The 17,830-nt window shown below is 33.9% G+C and overlaps 3 protein-coding genes across 3 annotated transcripts; 2 read left to right on the top strand and 1 right to left on the bottom strand.

Moving 5' to 3' along the window:
- Positions 1-986: 986 nt before the first annotated feature.
- Positions 987-3,461, top strand: LOC136817592 (uncharacterized). Its single transcript, XM_067073919.1, has 5 exons — positions 987-1,209; positions 1,505-1,833; positions 1,986-2,133; positions 2,599-2,803; positions 3,057-3,461. The coding sequence occupies exons 1-5, from the start codon at positions 1,006-1,008 to the stop codon at positions 3,371-3,373; spliced, it is 1,203 nt and encodes a 400-aa protein (XP_066930020.1). The 5' UTR covers positions 987-1,005; the 3' UTR covers positions 3,374-3,461.
- A 3,904-nt stretch (positions 3,462-7,365) lies between these two features.
- On the bottom strand, positions 7,366-10,608 carry LOC136817571 (uncharacterized). The gene is made up of 5 exons (XM_067073895.1): positions 10,474-10,608; positions 9,900-10,117; positions 9,210-9,289; positions 8,798-8,947; positions 7,366-8,046 (listed from the first exon to the last, which is right to left on the bottom strand). The coding sequence occupies exons 1-5, from the start codon at positions 10,579-10,581 to the stop codon at positions 7,589-7,591; spliced, it is 1,014 nt and encodes a 337-aa protein (XP_066929996.1). The 5' UTR covers positions 10,582-10,608; the 3' UTR covers positions 7,366-7,588.
- Positions 10,609-16,242: 5,634 nt separating this feature from the next.
- LOC136817574 (zinc finger and SCAN domain-containing protein 29-like) lies at positions 16,243-17,794 on the top strand. Its single transcript, XM_067073898.1, has 2 exons — positions 16,243-17,037; positions 17,268-17,794. The coding sequence occupies exons 1-2, from the start codon at positions 16,461-16,463 to the stop codon at positions 17,726-17,728; spliced, it is 1,038 nt and encodes a 345-aa protein (XP_066929999.1). The 5' UTR covers positions 16,243-16,460; the 3' UTR covers positions 17,729-17,794.
- Positions 17,795-17,830: the final 36 nt, after the last annotated feature.

Genomic DNA, 17,830 nt, shown 5'->3' on the forward strand with positions numbered 1-17,830 from the left:
GGAAAAGTTTTATAACATATACAGATCATACCATTTTTATTTAATAATAGATCTCCCCCATTAATCTAATGAGTGCTGTCATTGGCTAAATGTTAAGAATTCTACTATAGGTCTTATTAAAAAAGATCTATGTCTAGAAATTTCTTCCATAGGCATTGTTGGTGTGATGTGTTGTATTTTTGGAATTGGAGCAGGTTTCGGGCTGGATTTGTTGGCTGAAAATTTCTTCGTCTCTTTCGTTGGAACACTCCCTTCTCTGGTGCTTGGTGTTGGAATTGATGACATGTTCATCATTATTGATGGTAAGTTTTTGGTCAAAAGTCTGCTAAAATTGTCTGGGTAAACGAGATAATCTTGATAAAGTTTCTTATCAAAATTTTAAAATCTTTAAAATCTTATCAAAACTATGGTGGCCTACAGAGACATTAGCGATATAATGAATTAGCTGATCGAAAAAAATCCGTGTAGCGAAAGTATAATTCAATTTTCTTTTTAAAAATGAAATGAAAATTGAAAAAAATTCAATTTTTAATATTCATTATGCAATTTGAAATCGAAAAACAAGCTATTTTCAATTTTTCATCTCAAATTGGAAATTGAATTTCAAACAAGTTTTTTTTGGAAAATTTAGGGCGTGTCCGGGCGCCCTTCCTTCCCGGACCCCATCCTGTCGTGTGTGCGATCGCCTTGTTAAAATCCCCATGCTGCCACAAAAGTATAATTCAATTTTCAATTTCAAAACCAAATTTAAAAATTTATTAAATTTATTTCATTTTTAGACTGAAAATGAAAATAGGCATGCAGTGTCAAATTATGAACTTGTCGTTAATATTGAAATGAGAACCTAAATTTAAAAGTTATATTTTTATTTTATAATGAAAGTAAATTGATCAACCTATTAAGTTTGATCACGTGGTGGCCCTGCCTTATATAAAAAACTCGATCTTGCCATTGTGAAACACTTTAGAAAAACTGAATGGTCGAGCAAGTCGCGCACGTACGGAAATGGAGAATGTTGATTTTGAATTTTTCTGCAGACTTTTGAATGGCAACACTTATCATCAGATAAGTCAAATTCTGAAAGACAATTACCCAGGCGAAAGAGGATTTTCAGTTCCTTCGATTAAATTATTTTGCAAGAAAAATGGCTTATCGTCGAAAGTTTCTCAAGAACAGGTTAATGAAATGGTGCGAGTTGCTGTTGATGAGGTATAGTTTTTTAATAGACGACTACCATATAATTCTATATATTGTAAGCATTTGTATTGGAATCATGGACCACTTCAGGGACTTACTTAACCAGGGCGTTCTATGACCAATCTTTTACTTTAGGACTTTTTGATTTGCAATGAAAGGGGAGCATGTAAAAATGTGAAAATGTGAAGTTTAAAAAGGACAGGAAAAATATCTGCAAACAGACCTTGAATTAAATGACGAAATTTCTGTATGATAACAATAATACGATTTCCAGTTTTAACGTTGATTAATTATTTTTCTTTGAAAGGTTGGTCCTGCTTATGGACGAAAAATGATGACAGGATATCTCAGGCAAAAACACAGCCTCGCAATTGGAGAGACAAGAATCAGCAAAGCCCTATCCACTGTTTCTCCTGTTTACACTGCTCAAAGGAGAACTCAAGCAAGAAGAGCAATCAACCCAATACCTTACAGGGCAGATTATTTCGGCCACAAACTCCATATGGATCAAAACGAGAAGCTGGTTATGTATGGAGTTACCCATGTAGCAGCCATTGACGGGCACAGTCGCTTTGTCGTTGCAACTTCAACCATGCCGGTGAAAAACAACTTGACCATTTACAGAGAGATCTATAGGTTTGTTTCATTAGATTTTTTTTTACTTAGATTTTAATATGTGTCGAGGATAAAATATGAATTACAGTTTGTAACGACGCTAAGTGGCGTCACCCAGTTTTTGTTAGAGGAATAAGGTCTCACAGTTAAGGTAGGTATTATTTTTATTTCAGGCAGACATGTACTGACTATGGGATGTTTCACCAGATTCGTGTTGATGGTGGTAAAGAATTTTACCTCACTTTGGGAATGCAGGATATTTATGGCCACTTGAGGTCTAGGCAGGATATTGCAAAATACAGACAAACTCAATCTAAGCAGGTATGTTATTTTGATATTTTCTTGTAATCATTATTTACTTATTTTGCTTTTCAATTTACAAATGAATAATTTGGTATAATTTTCACGCTTCACAAGCTTCTGATTTTTCGATTCAAGTTGATAGATATTCGTGGTATTATTCATGACGTAACTTTTATACGGAAGAACCCATTAAAATTCCATAATTTACCACCCCTCCTTTTGTTTTAAACTTTTATAGGGTACTTCCGGTTAAGTGAGAATCAAGAATAACTATTACCTCTAGGCTTCCCACATTCCCTTTTTACCTTTCAAAGAAAAAAATGTTTTGTACAGAAGGTTTGCAAAATTGATCAGGAAATAAAGAAATAAATAAAAGTAAAAATCATCTACCAAAGGGATTTCTAGGAAGCCCGGTTTTTATCATAAAATCACACTTCTTTGCAATCGTCTGATTTCATTTCTACATTTTTTCGATTAATTTAGAATTTACCAATCGAAAGATTCTGGCCTGAAGTTAATATCAGAGTAAATTATCCGATCAAAGCTATATTAGTCCGAATGGATAATAATGGAAGCATAAACATGGCGTGTGAAGTTCAAAAGTTTTGTGTTTCGTTCGTTTCCTGCGCTGTTTCTGGATATGGAATTAATGTTGTTGCTAAATCTTGGAATCAACATACAATTCCAGGTCAGATTTGTCTCATTTCATTAAAGAATAATAACTATGCACGCTTTTTTTTATAAGAATGGTGTAAATCCATTTCATTTAGGCTGATAATACTTCGTTGTTTATAAAAATGTGTACTAGAACAATCGGAAACTAAGTGCTGCGCTTTTTACTATGCTTATTATATTCATTCTCCATGTCAATGTCAATAACACTAAAAATACAAATTTTTAGGCCAACAGTCTTTCAGCAAACGTGTATTTTTATTTTATAGGACGAGGAAAGCCTGCCAATATCAAGGAAAACACTAACCAACTGCAACCAATAAATCATGCTAATTTACCCGAAGCGCTTGAGGCGAAACAGGAATATGAAACTCGTTATGCTGGTCAGTTAGTGGATGAGCATGCATTTGGTATCGATCCTTTGCAAGGTTTCAATGATCAGAAGGCACGGAGATTAGGAGAATTTTCACAGAGATTTCGGATTAAGTCTTTATTTGAAGATTGCATCAACAACCGACCACAATCCTTTGAAAATGCTGTGTTATTTTTTATTCGTAAAACGCACGAACTGGTACAAGGCGTCTAGACACTCGAATGTTTGATAACTTTTTTTCACCGACATTTTGTATTTTCCTTATTATACTGATAAAAGAGAAAAAAATATTTTGCTTCTATTGTTCAAACCATTCGAAATTTGAAGGGGACGTTTATCGAACACTTTTCTCTTCAGATGGGGCGTTCATTCGAGTGGGGTTGTTTAAAAGAGGGGCGTTTACTCGAAGTAATACATAAGAATTAAAAGCTTAAAATCCGCAAAACTAAATTCCAGCAGAAATTTGTACCCTTAAGGTTAGGTATTAGTCGGTTGTCATAAAATATAGATGGAAAGATAACCACAGAATGAAAATGAAAACATTTTCTTCCTTCGCCCGCCCCTTTCAAAATAACTCCCGGAATCTTCTTTAAAACATTTATAGACTAGTTTACTAGTCTACCTTAAGGTATCGGAAGCAGATCTGCTTAGCTGCTTGTTCCTTGTTGTGCATGGCCTTAAGAAAAGTGGGATTTGCGCTGACACACTTGGATTACTTACGCCCCCAGTGGGAAAATTGCTAAAAGAAGGCCCATTTCTTCGCCCCATTAAGCAGAAAGGTCACTCCAGTAGTTAAATCAAACATTAAAAGAGGCACTCCGTTGAAAATACAATAAAAGAACAATAGAAATTTTTGACCTCATTGGGAAAAGATAACCATTTGACCCACCCCAGCGGGTTTAAAAGTTTTGCAGAGGTGTAGGAAATAAATTCTAAATTCAGAAACAATAATTATTTCTATACGCCACGTTCGAGCATGCAAAAGGAAAGAATTTCGTTCATCTTTACAAAGGAAATTTTGTTGTTATCTTTTGAAGTTTGCCGAAAACAGAATTTTAAATTTAAAGCCAGTTACATTTCTCTAGTCGCAAAAGCCAGAAATGATAAAAGAATGAAATGCTAAGGATAAAACAAACCGGGTGGTCGGTCAATAAAATAGCTCAAATAATAGAGATAATAGAGATGTTGCTTTTAAATAAAACTTGCAATAGAAACTGTATTGCTTTTAAACAGAATTTGCAATATTTACTGCATTCTAAGTAACAGGGAAGGACTTTAATATAAAATAGAGATCTATTTTTGAAAAATGAAAAAATGAAAAAAGCACCCCCAGATATTCACCCAAGGAACAAGAGTGCGAAATTTCAGCCAAATCCGACAATTTTTGAAGTCTCCAGATTGCCCCAAAGTTTTAGCCTCGTTTTGGCGAAAAACCCGTCCCTAGGGCCCAAAAATCAAAGTTTTCGAAAATTGAAAAAAGCTCTCAAAGATTCAGATTCTAGCTCAACTGAAGTTGAGAACCGCAACACTGGTTACTGAGTAGGTATAATCGGAAAACGCACGGAATATCATTGCGTCTACGAGAGAGAGGAAAATAATAAAAATAGTCAAAACCATAATAAAAAGTCTCCCCGATTTTACCACCTGTATGGTGGCCCATAAGTGCCAAGTAATTTTTTATTGAAAAACTCAAAAAGGATTTTTTTTATAAATGAAAATAACTTTCATTTTATAATTTAAATTGACTTTCATTTCAAAATCAATTTAAAAGTAATTTCGTTTTCAAAATGACTTTAAAAACAACTTAAAATACGACCCAGCAAGGCCACACAAATGATTTACATTTTGTTTTAATTCTCATTTACTTTTGGATATCATTTTAAAAAGCATTTCGTTTTTTTATTTTTAAAATCACTTTTCTCACGTAGCCCATCAGTGCCAAAGACAGCTTTGTCTCCAGACCCCTACAGGCTTAAAAGATTGAAGTTACTATGGTTACTTATTGGATTGTTTACAGTTCACGGCCCATCAAGGCCAAAACAACTTAGTGCTTAAACCCCAAACATTTTTTACAAATGTGTAGGAGAGTATAAAATGATATCCTTTACTCCAGTGTTCTATGCCCGGGGGGGGTACTTAGGCAAAAATGGGTGCTGGGTATGTGCGTGCCTTAAGGGTAGGGTTTTTCACCCTCCCAAAGTCTCTCTAAGGGTTACCAAAACAACAAAAGTCAAAATCAGTCTCTCTAAGGGTCGGTTTTTTCACAAACTCGGGTCAAAGAAAAGTGAAAAGTCAAAAAAGTGAGAACATTTTTAAAAAAAGTGAGAAAATTTTTCAAAAATTAGAGAAATTTTTCGAAAATTGGAGAAATTCTTTTAAAAATCGAATTTCTTTGGCCCATTATAGAAATTTTTTGTGAAAAAGTCTCTCTAAGGGTTGGGTTTTTCTACACTGAGTCTCTCTAAGGGTCACCTTTTCACCAAAATTCAGTCTCTCTAAGGGTAAGGGTCCAGAGGTCTGGCACGCACATACCCGACACCCATCAATCCTAGTACCCCCCCGGGGTTCTATGGTACCATAAATGAGAGATTTTTTGTCCGTCACAGTGCTTTTCCTTTCTATTGTTCATTGTTTGGCTGGTGGGTTGTATTTTGTCTTGAAAAATTTACTTCTTTTTGCAGACAAAATTATTCATCAAACAATGGGCAACATGAAGAGCCTTTGTTTTGATGTATATATGTGAAAATAAAGAGTCGAATTTTTTCTTAATATGCAGCACGCGAGCATGAAAAGAAAAATGTAATAAGAAGAGAGGAAATACACTTATTTTTATAAGAACAATTTTTAAGAACAATGAGGCTAAAAAATGCCAAAAAATAAGAACAATTTAAGAACAGTGGAGAGGCTGAAGTTAGAAGTTAGAGGGTTATAGCAAAAATAATCACTGGTTTCTAAAATCCTTTAAATAGTAAAGTAAATGTTTTTTACTTTAGAAAAAATAAGAACAAAATAAGAACAATTCAAGGCTTAAAGTGCCAAAAAATTAAGAACAGCCGAGTCTCAGCAAAAAATTACTGGTTCTTATAAAAAAAAAGTGTAATAGGAGGGAAGTTTTATTTACACGCTTTTTTTTATAAGAATGGTGTAAATCCATTTCATCATGGATATTCTTAACTTTTTTGGGAAAATTATCCTAAAATATTCTTACAGCATATTCTTAGGTTAGGATCCTAAAGAAGACTAGATTTAACATTTAGTACATACGACTCAAGCATAAAATGGCATTTTTTGTGGAGGAGTGAGCCTTACTTGGGGATAATTTATAATTTATAATTGAAAATGGTCTAAAAATGGCATTCTTAGCTTTAGTAGCAACATTCCATGATGGTGATATTCTTAGCATATTCTTTGTTTTTTGGCCATTTTCATCATGGACATTCTTATAAAGTATATTCTTATTAAAAAAAAAGCGTGTACTTCCAACCCCTTTCTTGTTGCCGCCATATGCTTTAATATTTATGGCTCCGAGGAAACCCCAATGTGACCCCCCAAAAAAACAAACAACTTGTTCGTTCTATTATCAAAAGAGACTTTATCTGTTGAAATTTACTCATTTCTATGAATGGCCTCAATGGGCTGTCAGATCAATTCATTTAAAAAAATTTAAAATTGATTTTAAAATGACATGGCCTCGATGGGCTGAGTTGGAAATCGTTTTTGAAAACAAACCTGTTTTAAATTTGAAACAAAAATAGAAAGTAAATCAATTTTGAATCAAAATTTAGTTCAAAACTTAAATTAAAAGCTATTGCAAAAATGAATGTGAAAAGTAAATTATTTTGAATTTTTTTTATAGAAATGTCAAAAAAAATTTAATTTGGCACTCATGGGCCACCATACACCTGTATCACAGTATAAAATATTTATCTTTCACAGTTATCTTTTAATTTTAAACGAATAGTTTACAAGTCAATGAAAACTTTGTTATTTAGAGTTTTTAAAACAGCATTTCCAAGTTTTAGGAGGTCTTGAAAAATAGAACAACACTCCCAGCCGGCACACAACGTTGTTTCAACGTTCATATAACGTTAAATGGACGTCATGAACGTTAGATAAACGTTGAAACAACGTTGTGTCCAGCTGGGCTTTTTTATAAAAAATTGGCTCTATGATGAAGAGCGTAAATTCAAAAGGCATGTTTAGAGGGATTTCGATATTATAAAAAAACTTGCTCGATAATAATTTTAAGTCATAAACGATGAACTAAATGATTTTTAGTTGTTACTTAGTCCAGCTATTACTTTGAGTAAAGAAATGTACAACTTCATGGCGATTTCCACGATGTAGTAGATATGTTTTCGCTTTTCAAAGATGATATGTACAAAAAGAAGACTTCATAAGATACTATACTATACTGTAAATAGTTCATCACATGTTGAGTTGGTGCATTATTTCGAGTAATGCATCAAAAAAGCGTAGTTGAATGGTCGAAAACTCATTACTCCTACAATGAATACACGTCTCGCCATCGTAGTGTAAATGACACTCTCCACAACCAATAACTTGACCACAACAGAGCCCGTAGATCACTGGGGGTCTGGAGGTACCTCTGCAATAAAGGCATCGTAACGCATCTTTGAGTGGCCCAACAAGCCTTATTGTGGAAATTGATTCTTGCAGTTGCTGTGTACTTCTTTCGATTCCATTTTGGATATTGAGCTCCATCCCAGATATCTTTGAAGTGAGGTCCATATGAAGCTGTTGTTGTCGTTGCTCGTCAACCTGGCTTGTCGAATTTGATCCATTTGCCCGTTCATTTCTTCGATCGAGTTCTTCACGTGGGACCGCGTAGACTTTTCTGGCACTCACTTTCCAGTAGACGAATTCTGGAGAAAATTACAAAAGAAACTTTAATAGACAACGAGGATACGACTATTGTTTCACGCTTTATTTCTTATCAGCATACAGTAGTGCTTTTTTGTTATGGGTCTTATTTCTAAACAATAAACCTGTTGTTCTAAATCCTAAATCACGACTTGATATTCTCATAGAAGATATTTTTATAAAAGTAAAATCGTGTATCAAAAGTGAATAAGGGTTTGGTTGCTACACGCTTTTTAAAATATTTTTTAATAAATAAAAATTACGTATTCTTTCTGTTTCAGGCGATTTTTTTCTCCCCTCGCTTGCCATAAGTAAAGACTCAATCTGATTGGCTGAAGCCGCTTTCATAAAATCATATATGATTTTACACACAAGTAGAAAAATTCCTACTTATGATTTTATATAATGCAAAAGTTTTGTAAACAAAACCAGAAAAAGTTTTTGACATATCCCAAATTGCACCATAAGTATACATATAAACCTTACAAACGTGCTTTTTTATAAGAATTCTTTAATTTTTTTTTCATTTCATAATGTATATTCTTAACTTTTTTGTCGAAAACTCATCCTAAAATATTCTTAAAGCTAGAAATACACGGTGTGATTTTACATATGTATATGATTTTACATGTAAGATGCAAATGAAAATGAATTTTTGTAATGGATAGAGAAATGTGGAGCAAGACTCATTATAGGTTTTTCTTATGCCTGTGTAAAGATTTAAAAGAGACAACATAGAAAAAAGTTAAATACCTCTTGTAACCGCTGAATCCTCGAACGGACAACCGTTTGCCTCGACAAGTACTAGAGACTCATCATCAAACACCTCTCTCACCATCTCGGTAATTTTGGCCACGTTAGAGTTTTCGTCCGTGATGCGTACGAGCTGCATTCTTTTTGAGTCTGAAAATAAGAAAAGAAAGATATTCAGTCTATTCGGTAATAAGAAGATTTTAAGAAATTTCTGGTCGAAAACCAAGCGTAAAGCTCGTAATACAATAGGGACATGAATTATGTCATTAAGCTTCCTGGAACTGAATGATTAAAGATTAACAGTGTTGATATTGCAAAAACAATTTATGAAATGTTCAACTTAAGTGTTCAATTTTTAAAGGTCACTTTCATTAGGTTTATTTCTCCCCGAAAACAAATATTTTTTCCTTACCAATTTTCTTGCCCTCAAGCTTTCCAAGGAATACTTTCAGAAAGAAAACAATCGATGATTTTGGCCTTTTTCTGGAGGGCCTGAATAAAACGAAAAATGTATAAATTAAAGATTGTTGATGCAGAAATGAATCTCAAAATGTTTCCAGCTCGTATTTTCCCGTTTAAAGTTTTTCTTAAAAAATAAGTATGAATAGCAGTGAACTAGCTTAATGTAGCTTCAAAACTTACTTCCTGTCCATAAATCTTTCAAAAATGGTATTTTGAAAAAAAGTTTTTTATCTAGAGAGATAAAACTTCAAATTATCGCCCCCTCGGGTGAAACCATGTATGGCCCTCGTGGTCTCAATACCCGTGTCAATACCCTGTCACTATAAGCGTTAGCCCCCCTCCCCCTCTTACCATAAGGGAAGAAATTTTCGCGAGAAGCTATTTTCGCGAATTTGCACCTTTTTAGCGAAAATTCCACGAATTCTTTTGAAATAGGAAATTCGCGAAAATAAATTCCGCAAAATATAAAATTTGGGCAATCGCGAAAATTTTTTCCGCGAAATTCATCATATTAGCTTGTACCTATTAGGAAAATAAAATGAATTTCCTTTAATTCGCAAAAGTACATTCCGCCAAAATATCTTCTCACGAAAATTTCTTCCCTTAAGGCACGGCCTTGCTGTTAATAAAAATAACTTACCCAGGTGGCAAGTTAAATTGTCTAAATGCTCCAAAGTCTTCTGCTACGTCAGCAGGCTGAGCGGGCTGAGCAGGGGTTGGCTGTGCTGCTTGTTGATGTAGTCTTTCACCCTCTACTTTATAGATTGTTTCTTCGAGAAACGCAAAACTTCCTTCGGCATCTGGGAATTCGGACGTTCCATTGTATTCCTCAGTGACATACAGTGATTCACGCGTGAACTGGAAAAAAAATTAAAGATTTAAGTTTTCACACATGTATATTAGAAAATCATACTGAATGCGTAAGAGATAAATGATTTTACAGTCAAGCCTTGTTTATAAAGAAATGTGCACGTGAAAAAAAGCTTTGTAAAAATTTTAAAGGGACACAGTATTTTTGCTATTAGCTAAAAAGATTTGTTTTAGTTACTCCGAAGTCCTCTTTTTTTAAGACTAACTTCGTGCTTTTTCTGGCCTTGCGATAGAGTCTCGAAAACATTGTACAAAAATATCCCGACGGTACTTTCATCTCCAGCGAGGAAGAAAAATTATTCCAAAACCAAAATATCAAAAGGAAGTCACGTGTAAATACTTACACCAAACATTCTTGACAGCCTTTCCACTGTCACTTGGCTTCTTCTCAGCCGTTTTTCCACTCTTTCTCTATCGGCTGACATGACAAAAAAGGTAACGTTGAAGTCCATTATTTCAATATGCTTAGCAACACATTCAGTCTGTTCATTCGTCAGTTTGTCAGTGAATAAAATAATATTTACTGCGTGCACAATTTTCTTTTTTAACTGTGCAACGAACCAATCTCTTACCCAGTACTTTTATGACCACTAGACTTTTATGACCACTGGGCTTATTTGAAAACATGTTGAAGAAGTTGGTATAACAATAGGAGAAATTCTTTTATTTCTTTCAGAAATCGATATTTCTATACATTGTTTAAAAATTTTTGCTTCTTGGGGAATTTTTCTTATATTATACGTCAATTAAAATTACTTTCGGCTATATTCTTTTTGTACAATTGTAGTAAATAGAAATAGCGTCGCTATAGGGGAGGGAGGAGTCTTTTCAAAAACGTACATTTGCGTATTTGGTGTAGGAGCTGGGGAAAATGTACACATGCAAAAAACATTAATTTGTCTTTAAAGGAGGGAGTCAATTTTCAGCTATTTTTATCTGTGTGCATACTACCTACGCTAATGACCCCAAAAGAACCAAAAGAAGGAGAGTCAATTTAAGTAAGCGAATTGCCCAATGTTGATCGAATTAAAAGTCGTAAAGTTTACACTTTTTAATTTAGCATTTTTCATTTGGGAAGTCTAAAACGCCTAATACTTAATACTTAATACTTATTTGGTGTAGTAAATAATGGAGACCCCAAGCAGTTTGCCTTTCATTAAAGCGAAATTAGGTTGTTTGCGTGGTGCGACTTTTCGATTCTTGGATGCACGTCTACGTGAATGCGTGAATTGCAAAATTTTTCCCGATTTGCGTGAAGGTTTTCCCGGTTTTTCTTACCTGAATTTATGAATTAAACGAGGCCAAGTTAATTAGTTGTTTTACGGCCCGACCGACTCTAAAATCAGAAAAATTGAAATCAAAGTAAAATTGATTTCGGGAGTCCATTATTTTCATTGATGCCGGCTACGTTTTGGTAGCTTTTCCATGATTTTATGTTCTAGTTTTTATGTTGCCCTTGTAGAGTCTGGTAATTTTCTTGGTAATATTTACTTTTTGCCATTTTAGCTAATTTTGGGGTTTAATCTATCTTTTATGGGGGCCTTTTATTTTAATTTTTTTGCCGACCGACCAACACTCTTGACTTTTGACTTGCATGGCCTGTAAACTCAACAAATTGGCTTGGTATCGCCATACACGTTTTTTATAGGAATGGTGTATTTTTGTTTTGTGATACACGTTTTTTTTTTATAAGAACAAACTATATAAAAACACAAGGCTTCGATGGCCAAAATCTTAAGAACAAGTTAAGAACATTTTAAGCTTTAAAGGGCTCTAAAGCACCCGATTTCTTAGAAAATTGACAAAAATACTCAAAAAATGGCGAAAATAAGAACATGTTAAGAAAATTTTTAGGCTTAAAACTCAAAAAGTTAAGAACATCCAAATCCTTCCAAAATTTTGGATATTCTGATAAAAAAAACGTGTATTCTTAATATAACTTTTCGGTCGAATTTATCCTAAAATATTCTCAAGAAATTTAAAATTAAAAATCCAAACGATAACCTAGCTACACGCTTTTTTTTATAAGAATACACTTTATAAGAATGTCCATGATGAAAATGGCCAAAAAATTAAGAATATGCTAAGAATATCACCATCATGGAATTTTGAGACGTATGTAGAGGGGGCGTACGGGAGTCGCAGACACCGAAATACCGACGCATATTTCTTGGATTACCGTCAACACCGATAGCAAAATTTGCTAAAATCCTTAATTTTGTCACCGCATTGCATGTTTGACACCGAAACACCGATAGAAAAAAGGGTTAATACCGTCACACCGTCAAACCCGTACGCCCCCCCCCCTATGTACTAAATGTTAAGTCTAGTCTGAATTAGGATCCTAACCTAAGAATGCTGTAAGAATATTTCAGGATGATTTTCCCAAAAAAGTTAAGAATATCCATGATGAAATGGATTTACACCATTCTTATTTAAAATAAGCGTGTAGCTTAACATAAAATCAGAATATCAAAAGTTTAAAGTTTAAGGGAATTTATATAAAGCCAAACTTTAATAAAGCGTGTATAGGATGTACAAGTTCGAGTAACAACTTCTTTAGCTGTCACCTCTCGCCCACTAAAAAAATCTAGCTTCTTATACCCCCTGTCATATTTCTAGGATATTTTTGCGAGTATTTTTGGGAATAAAAAAAGGGTTCAGTCATTTTTGAATCTCACGTAAGGTCAATTTTCTAAAACCAAGCAGCATACCCTGTTGGGGGCCCCCCAGCGGTTTGCGTGATTGCGTGAATGGGCATTTTCGGTTGCGTGAATGCGTGAAAATTGAAAAAAAAATGCGTGAATGCGTGAATTGAAAAAACTTACGTGAACGTGAAAATGTACTTTTCGATTGCGTGAATGCGTGAATCTGGGCTATTTTATGCATGAATACGTGAATTTTCCCTTTTTTCCACCGATTATGTGCAGTTTTCCCGATTTTCCAATGTTTCCCCGATTTTTCCCAAAAAATTTTCCGATTTCTGAAAAATCGGATTATTGCGTGAAACTCGAGGAAAATTTGCGTGAATGCGTGAATTTCGAAAAAAAATTGCGTGATTGCGTGAATTGAGGGTCCGCCGGGGGGGCCTCCTGTTGGACAACCCCTCTCCTGGGAAGATGTTTTGGACAATTTGGGACAATGTTTCAAAATTTTAACCCTTCATGAAATTGTAGGACTTTCAAAACAACTGGGAGCCCTTCTAGTTTGTTTGATGGCACCGATTTTAAAAAATACTTTGCATTAAAGTATATCTGGAGGCTCCCCCATATTTGGGACCGAAACAAAAAACACATCATTCCCTAATTATCTTCATACCTTGAGCATGGTGACATTTTTTACAACGACGTATCGTGCGAAAATAAAAGCAAAGGATTAAAAAGTGGTATTGATTTTCGCGCACCCTTTGTAACAAGCACATCCACAATTAAGGTCATAATATATTGAGAATTTTGGTTATTTTAACGTTTTTCAAGATTTAAAGTTCTGGCGAGAAAGTCGATTTTTGGCTATCTTTTTAATTTAATCGAATATTTCAATTTGGGAGGGGTTGGCAGACTTCCAGGCTATATTCTGAGTCTTATTGGACTATTTTGAACTTTTGGATCCTCAGATCCTAAGGTCCTAAGTCTTAAGTCTCATGTTAAAACTCAGAGTTAAAACTCTACCCTTCCAACCTACTTTAGAGCACTTACAAATCGATTGTGGTTCAAAAACTTCCCGGTGGATTTCCCTTTTTTCTCAAATATTATGACCTTGATTGTCTTTGAAAATTAAAAATGCCGATTTCTGCTCTGCGGGGGGTCTAAAATTAGGAGAAAACCCCAAAAATTTGAAAAATAACCCTTTTCCGACCATTTTGAAGCATTTTCATTAGGTCAAAATCAGTTTTTGGTGAAATATTTCACTTTTTGATAAGGTCCCGTTTACAGAAATCTAAAAATGCCAATATTTGAGAAAATTTTCAATTTTTTAAAAAGTTTTTGGCTGTTAAATCGAAGAAAGGGATATTTTTAACCGGAAAATATGACTTAAGTTTGAAATTAGACCCCCAGCAGAGCAGAATTTGGCATTTTTGATTTTCAAAGACAATTAAGGTCATAATATATTGAGAATTTTGGTTATTTTAACGTTTTTCAAGATTTAAAGTTCTGGCGAGAAAGTCGATTTTTGGCTATCTTTTTAATTTAATCGAATATTTCAATTTGGGAGGGGTTGGCAGACTTCCAGGCTATATTCTGAGTCTTATTGGACTATTTTTGAACTTTTGGATCCTCAGATCCTAAGGTCCTAAGTCTTAAGTCTCATGTTAAAACTCAGAGTTAAAACTCTACACTTCCAACCTACTTTAGAGCACTTACAAATCGATTGTGGTTCAAAAACTTCCCGGTGGATTTCCCTTTTTTCTCAAATATTATGACCTTGATTGCAGCCTTGTTCGAAATTTTGACGTCCAAATAAAAAATCGTGTACCCATCCTCCCGCTTATCTTTCGGGGACTAGATTACATTTAATTGAGCACAAAATAATACATTATGTAGCTTCTTTTTGATATTTCGCAGAATTGATTTTTGCGAATCGAAAATCTTATAGAATATTGAATTTAACATGCGCGAAAAAAGGGCGAGATCGCAAAAATAAATTATGTGAAAATTTCTTGTAATAGTAATATGAAAATTGCTATATTGTAGTCAAGATGGTAGGTGGATAACATTTCTTCTGCGTAGCAATATCCCGTTTATAGTATTTTTGGTGCGTTCAGGATTTAAGTTATATTTATATCGCAAAAATACGAGAAAAATACAGAATATTCGAAGGAATAGCAACAAATTTGACTACTAAAATTCTCACCAGAAGCTTAAAAATGCAAGGAAATACTAAATAAAAAATGCAATTCATCGGGGGTTCTCCTTAATTTTATTCGCGAATTTCGGTCAAATAGGCCATAGTTTATTCCAACGAAAAAGTATTTTTCGACAATTGTTTGTTAAACATTGCTATTGGCCTCTTTTTATGATAAGTCAACTTTGATACTTCCAAAATGTATATTATGTCCAAGTTCTTATTCGCAAAATGATTTTAAGAAAAGCTCATTCAAAGTTTATTTCTCACAAAATTTTCTAAAACGTCTGATTCGCGAAGGTTTCAGAATATTTTTCACTGGGATATGTATTTGGATATTTTCACCGGGGTTTGTATTTTAGAATTCTTCACTGGGGTTCGTATTTTGGAATTCGTCAACCGAATTGAAGTTCGGTTGACGCTCGATTGACTTCAATTAAGTAAATTAAAAGTAAATTTAAGTAAATTTCGGCGTTACAAACTTTCGGACAAAACGAAAAGATTTATATTCTCAGCGTTATGTTTTTTTCCAAAGGTTTGTCGCGCCAAAGATTAATGTATGATCATTTTAGTCTTATATCTTCACAAAACTAGAAAGGAATAACAAATTCTTTGGTAAGATTTTCAAACTTTTCATGATAATATTATTATCGGTTCTAATTTTTTGACTTGTTTGATCTCAAGTTTTACGAGCGTCGAAAAAAACATCTTAAGCTGAAATTTGTTGAAAAGTAAAGATATATGGGCTCAGCCAAAATTTAAGTGTGTTAAAAAAATTGATACAGGAAATACAAAAGGATAGAAATAAGATTAAAATTGAACCCGTAGAAATTTTTCTCCCATTTAACAATGTAAGTTCAGTAAAAATCATAAGATTAGACAAATAGCAAAAATAAGTAAAAAATTAAAGGTACGATGGCTCTGAGAGAGAATTTCCTCTCCATTTCAAATTCTCTTTTCCTTTTAAAACAAACAATAGGTTCTATTGTTTAACAAAAGGAGAAGTGAATTTCAAAAGTAGAATTATTTTCACCTTTTGTTAAAAGGAGAAATCTTTCACTTCACCTTTTGTCAAAAGGAGAATTTTTTTCACCTTTTCACTAGAAAAAAAAATCGTTAAATAACACCCGTATCCATAGTAACAAGACAAAATGTAGTCTGACCGCTTGCAAAAAAATAAATCTTCTATTCAAATTTATATAATGGGTCTAATTATTAAACCGAAATAAGACATGCTCCCGAGCATGTCTTAAAATTTTGACTCTATTGTTAAAATTAGGGCCCATTTATTGAGTATGAATAGGTGCTCGAAACAAAAGAAAATTTGAGATCAGAAGAACACACTTTTTCATATTTTTCATGAGTGAAAAAAATGTGTCTGTTTTTTTTTTGTGTGTTGTGATTTGATGTGGTTTGATTGAGTCATTGAGAAGAGAAGAAAAGTTGAGGGAGAATTGGATTTGTTAAAACAAGTATTTTTGGATGAAAAATGTCATTTCCGCCACCATACTACCATCCAACATACTATCAAAACTACCAAGCAGCAGTGCAAAATTTTCCTAACCAGGAAATGCATCAGCAGCAAAATCTGCCACAAACAAGACCGGTTTTTCCAAGTCAACAAGCTTACCAACAACCGAATCAGCCACAAACAGGATCAAATTTTCAACAGAATCAGCTACAAAGCGAACCGTCGACCGAACAACCCTCGACATCACAATCACAAAACACAACAAGAGATAGCTGGACCTCAGAACAGACCACTACATTAGTTTATTTATGGGTTGAGAATCAAGACATGTTGAATTCGACAAATGCTAACAAAGCGTGGGGTAAAATAAGAGACGCAGTTAACAAAGTAAACGGAAAGCCCAAAAACATTACAAAATGTAAAGCCAAAATAAAAGGACTGAAAGACGCATACAAGAAGTGTAAGCAGCACAACGAGGGAAAGAGTGGTGTTGAATTTAAGACGTGCAAATTCTATCAACAATTGGATCGGGTCCTTTCAGATAAACATGTGATGACCATGCCAAATGTCAAAGAATCTGGACAATCAAAACCAGGTAATTGTTTTGTTATAGCATGATTTAAAATCTCGAGGCGTAAATGAAATGGATGTTTGTACTTTTCTTTTTTTAATTTTCAAAACCCTTCTAAATTTGTTGATTTTAACCCATGTGAGAGATGATCGATATGATAGAAAAAAAATTTAAATTAAAATAAAATTTTGAGCATTTTCACACACCCAGTGAGTATGTTTCTTTCTAATTCTTTTTGCAATTTCCATCATCAGATTGTGCAGACGATAGAGCCGAACCTGCCGAACCAGACGATTGGACATGTGGCAAATCCATCCTCCAACAAGAAGATGAGCTTATTGAATCAGAAGATTCTGATATTGATACAGAGACGGCTTGCAGAACGGGTATCAATGACACGTTTGAAGAATCTGAGGGTACTGTCGAAAACAAGAAACCTGACGGAAATGAAAACAAGAACAAACGAAAATTGACTGATTTAAATGATTCAAAAAAGAATAAGAAGAAAAAAACATTCCACGAAGAACTACTTGATGTTCAGAGAGAACAAATTGATTTTTTCAAATCTTCCGAACAAAACTACACAAAATTCATGAGAGAGTTGGTGGAAAACCAACAAAAACATGACGCAGAAGAAAAAAAACGCGATAGAGATTTTTTCTTACAGTTAGGAAACATTTTATCTGGTGGTCCTGGTGGTCAAAATCAAAAGTGAAAATATTTTGGTAACACTTGTCTTATGTTTTTTTTCTAGAAAATTTAAAAGTTGAAACATTATACTGTTTTTTAACGGTTTTTAGTTAATATTTTAACATTT

The sequence above is a fragment of the Clytia hemisphaerica genome, unplaced genomic scaffold (genome assembly GCF_902728285.1).
Source record: "Clytia hemisphaerica strain Z4C2 unplaced genomic scaffold, Clytia hemisphaerica genome assembly, whole genome shotgun sequence".
Classification (NCBI taxonomy): domain Eukaryota; kingdom Metazoa; phylum Cnidaria; class Hydrozoa; order Leptothecata; family Clytiidae; genus Clytia; species Clytia hemisphaerica.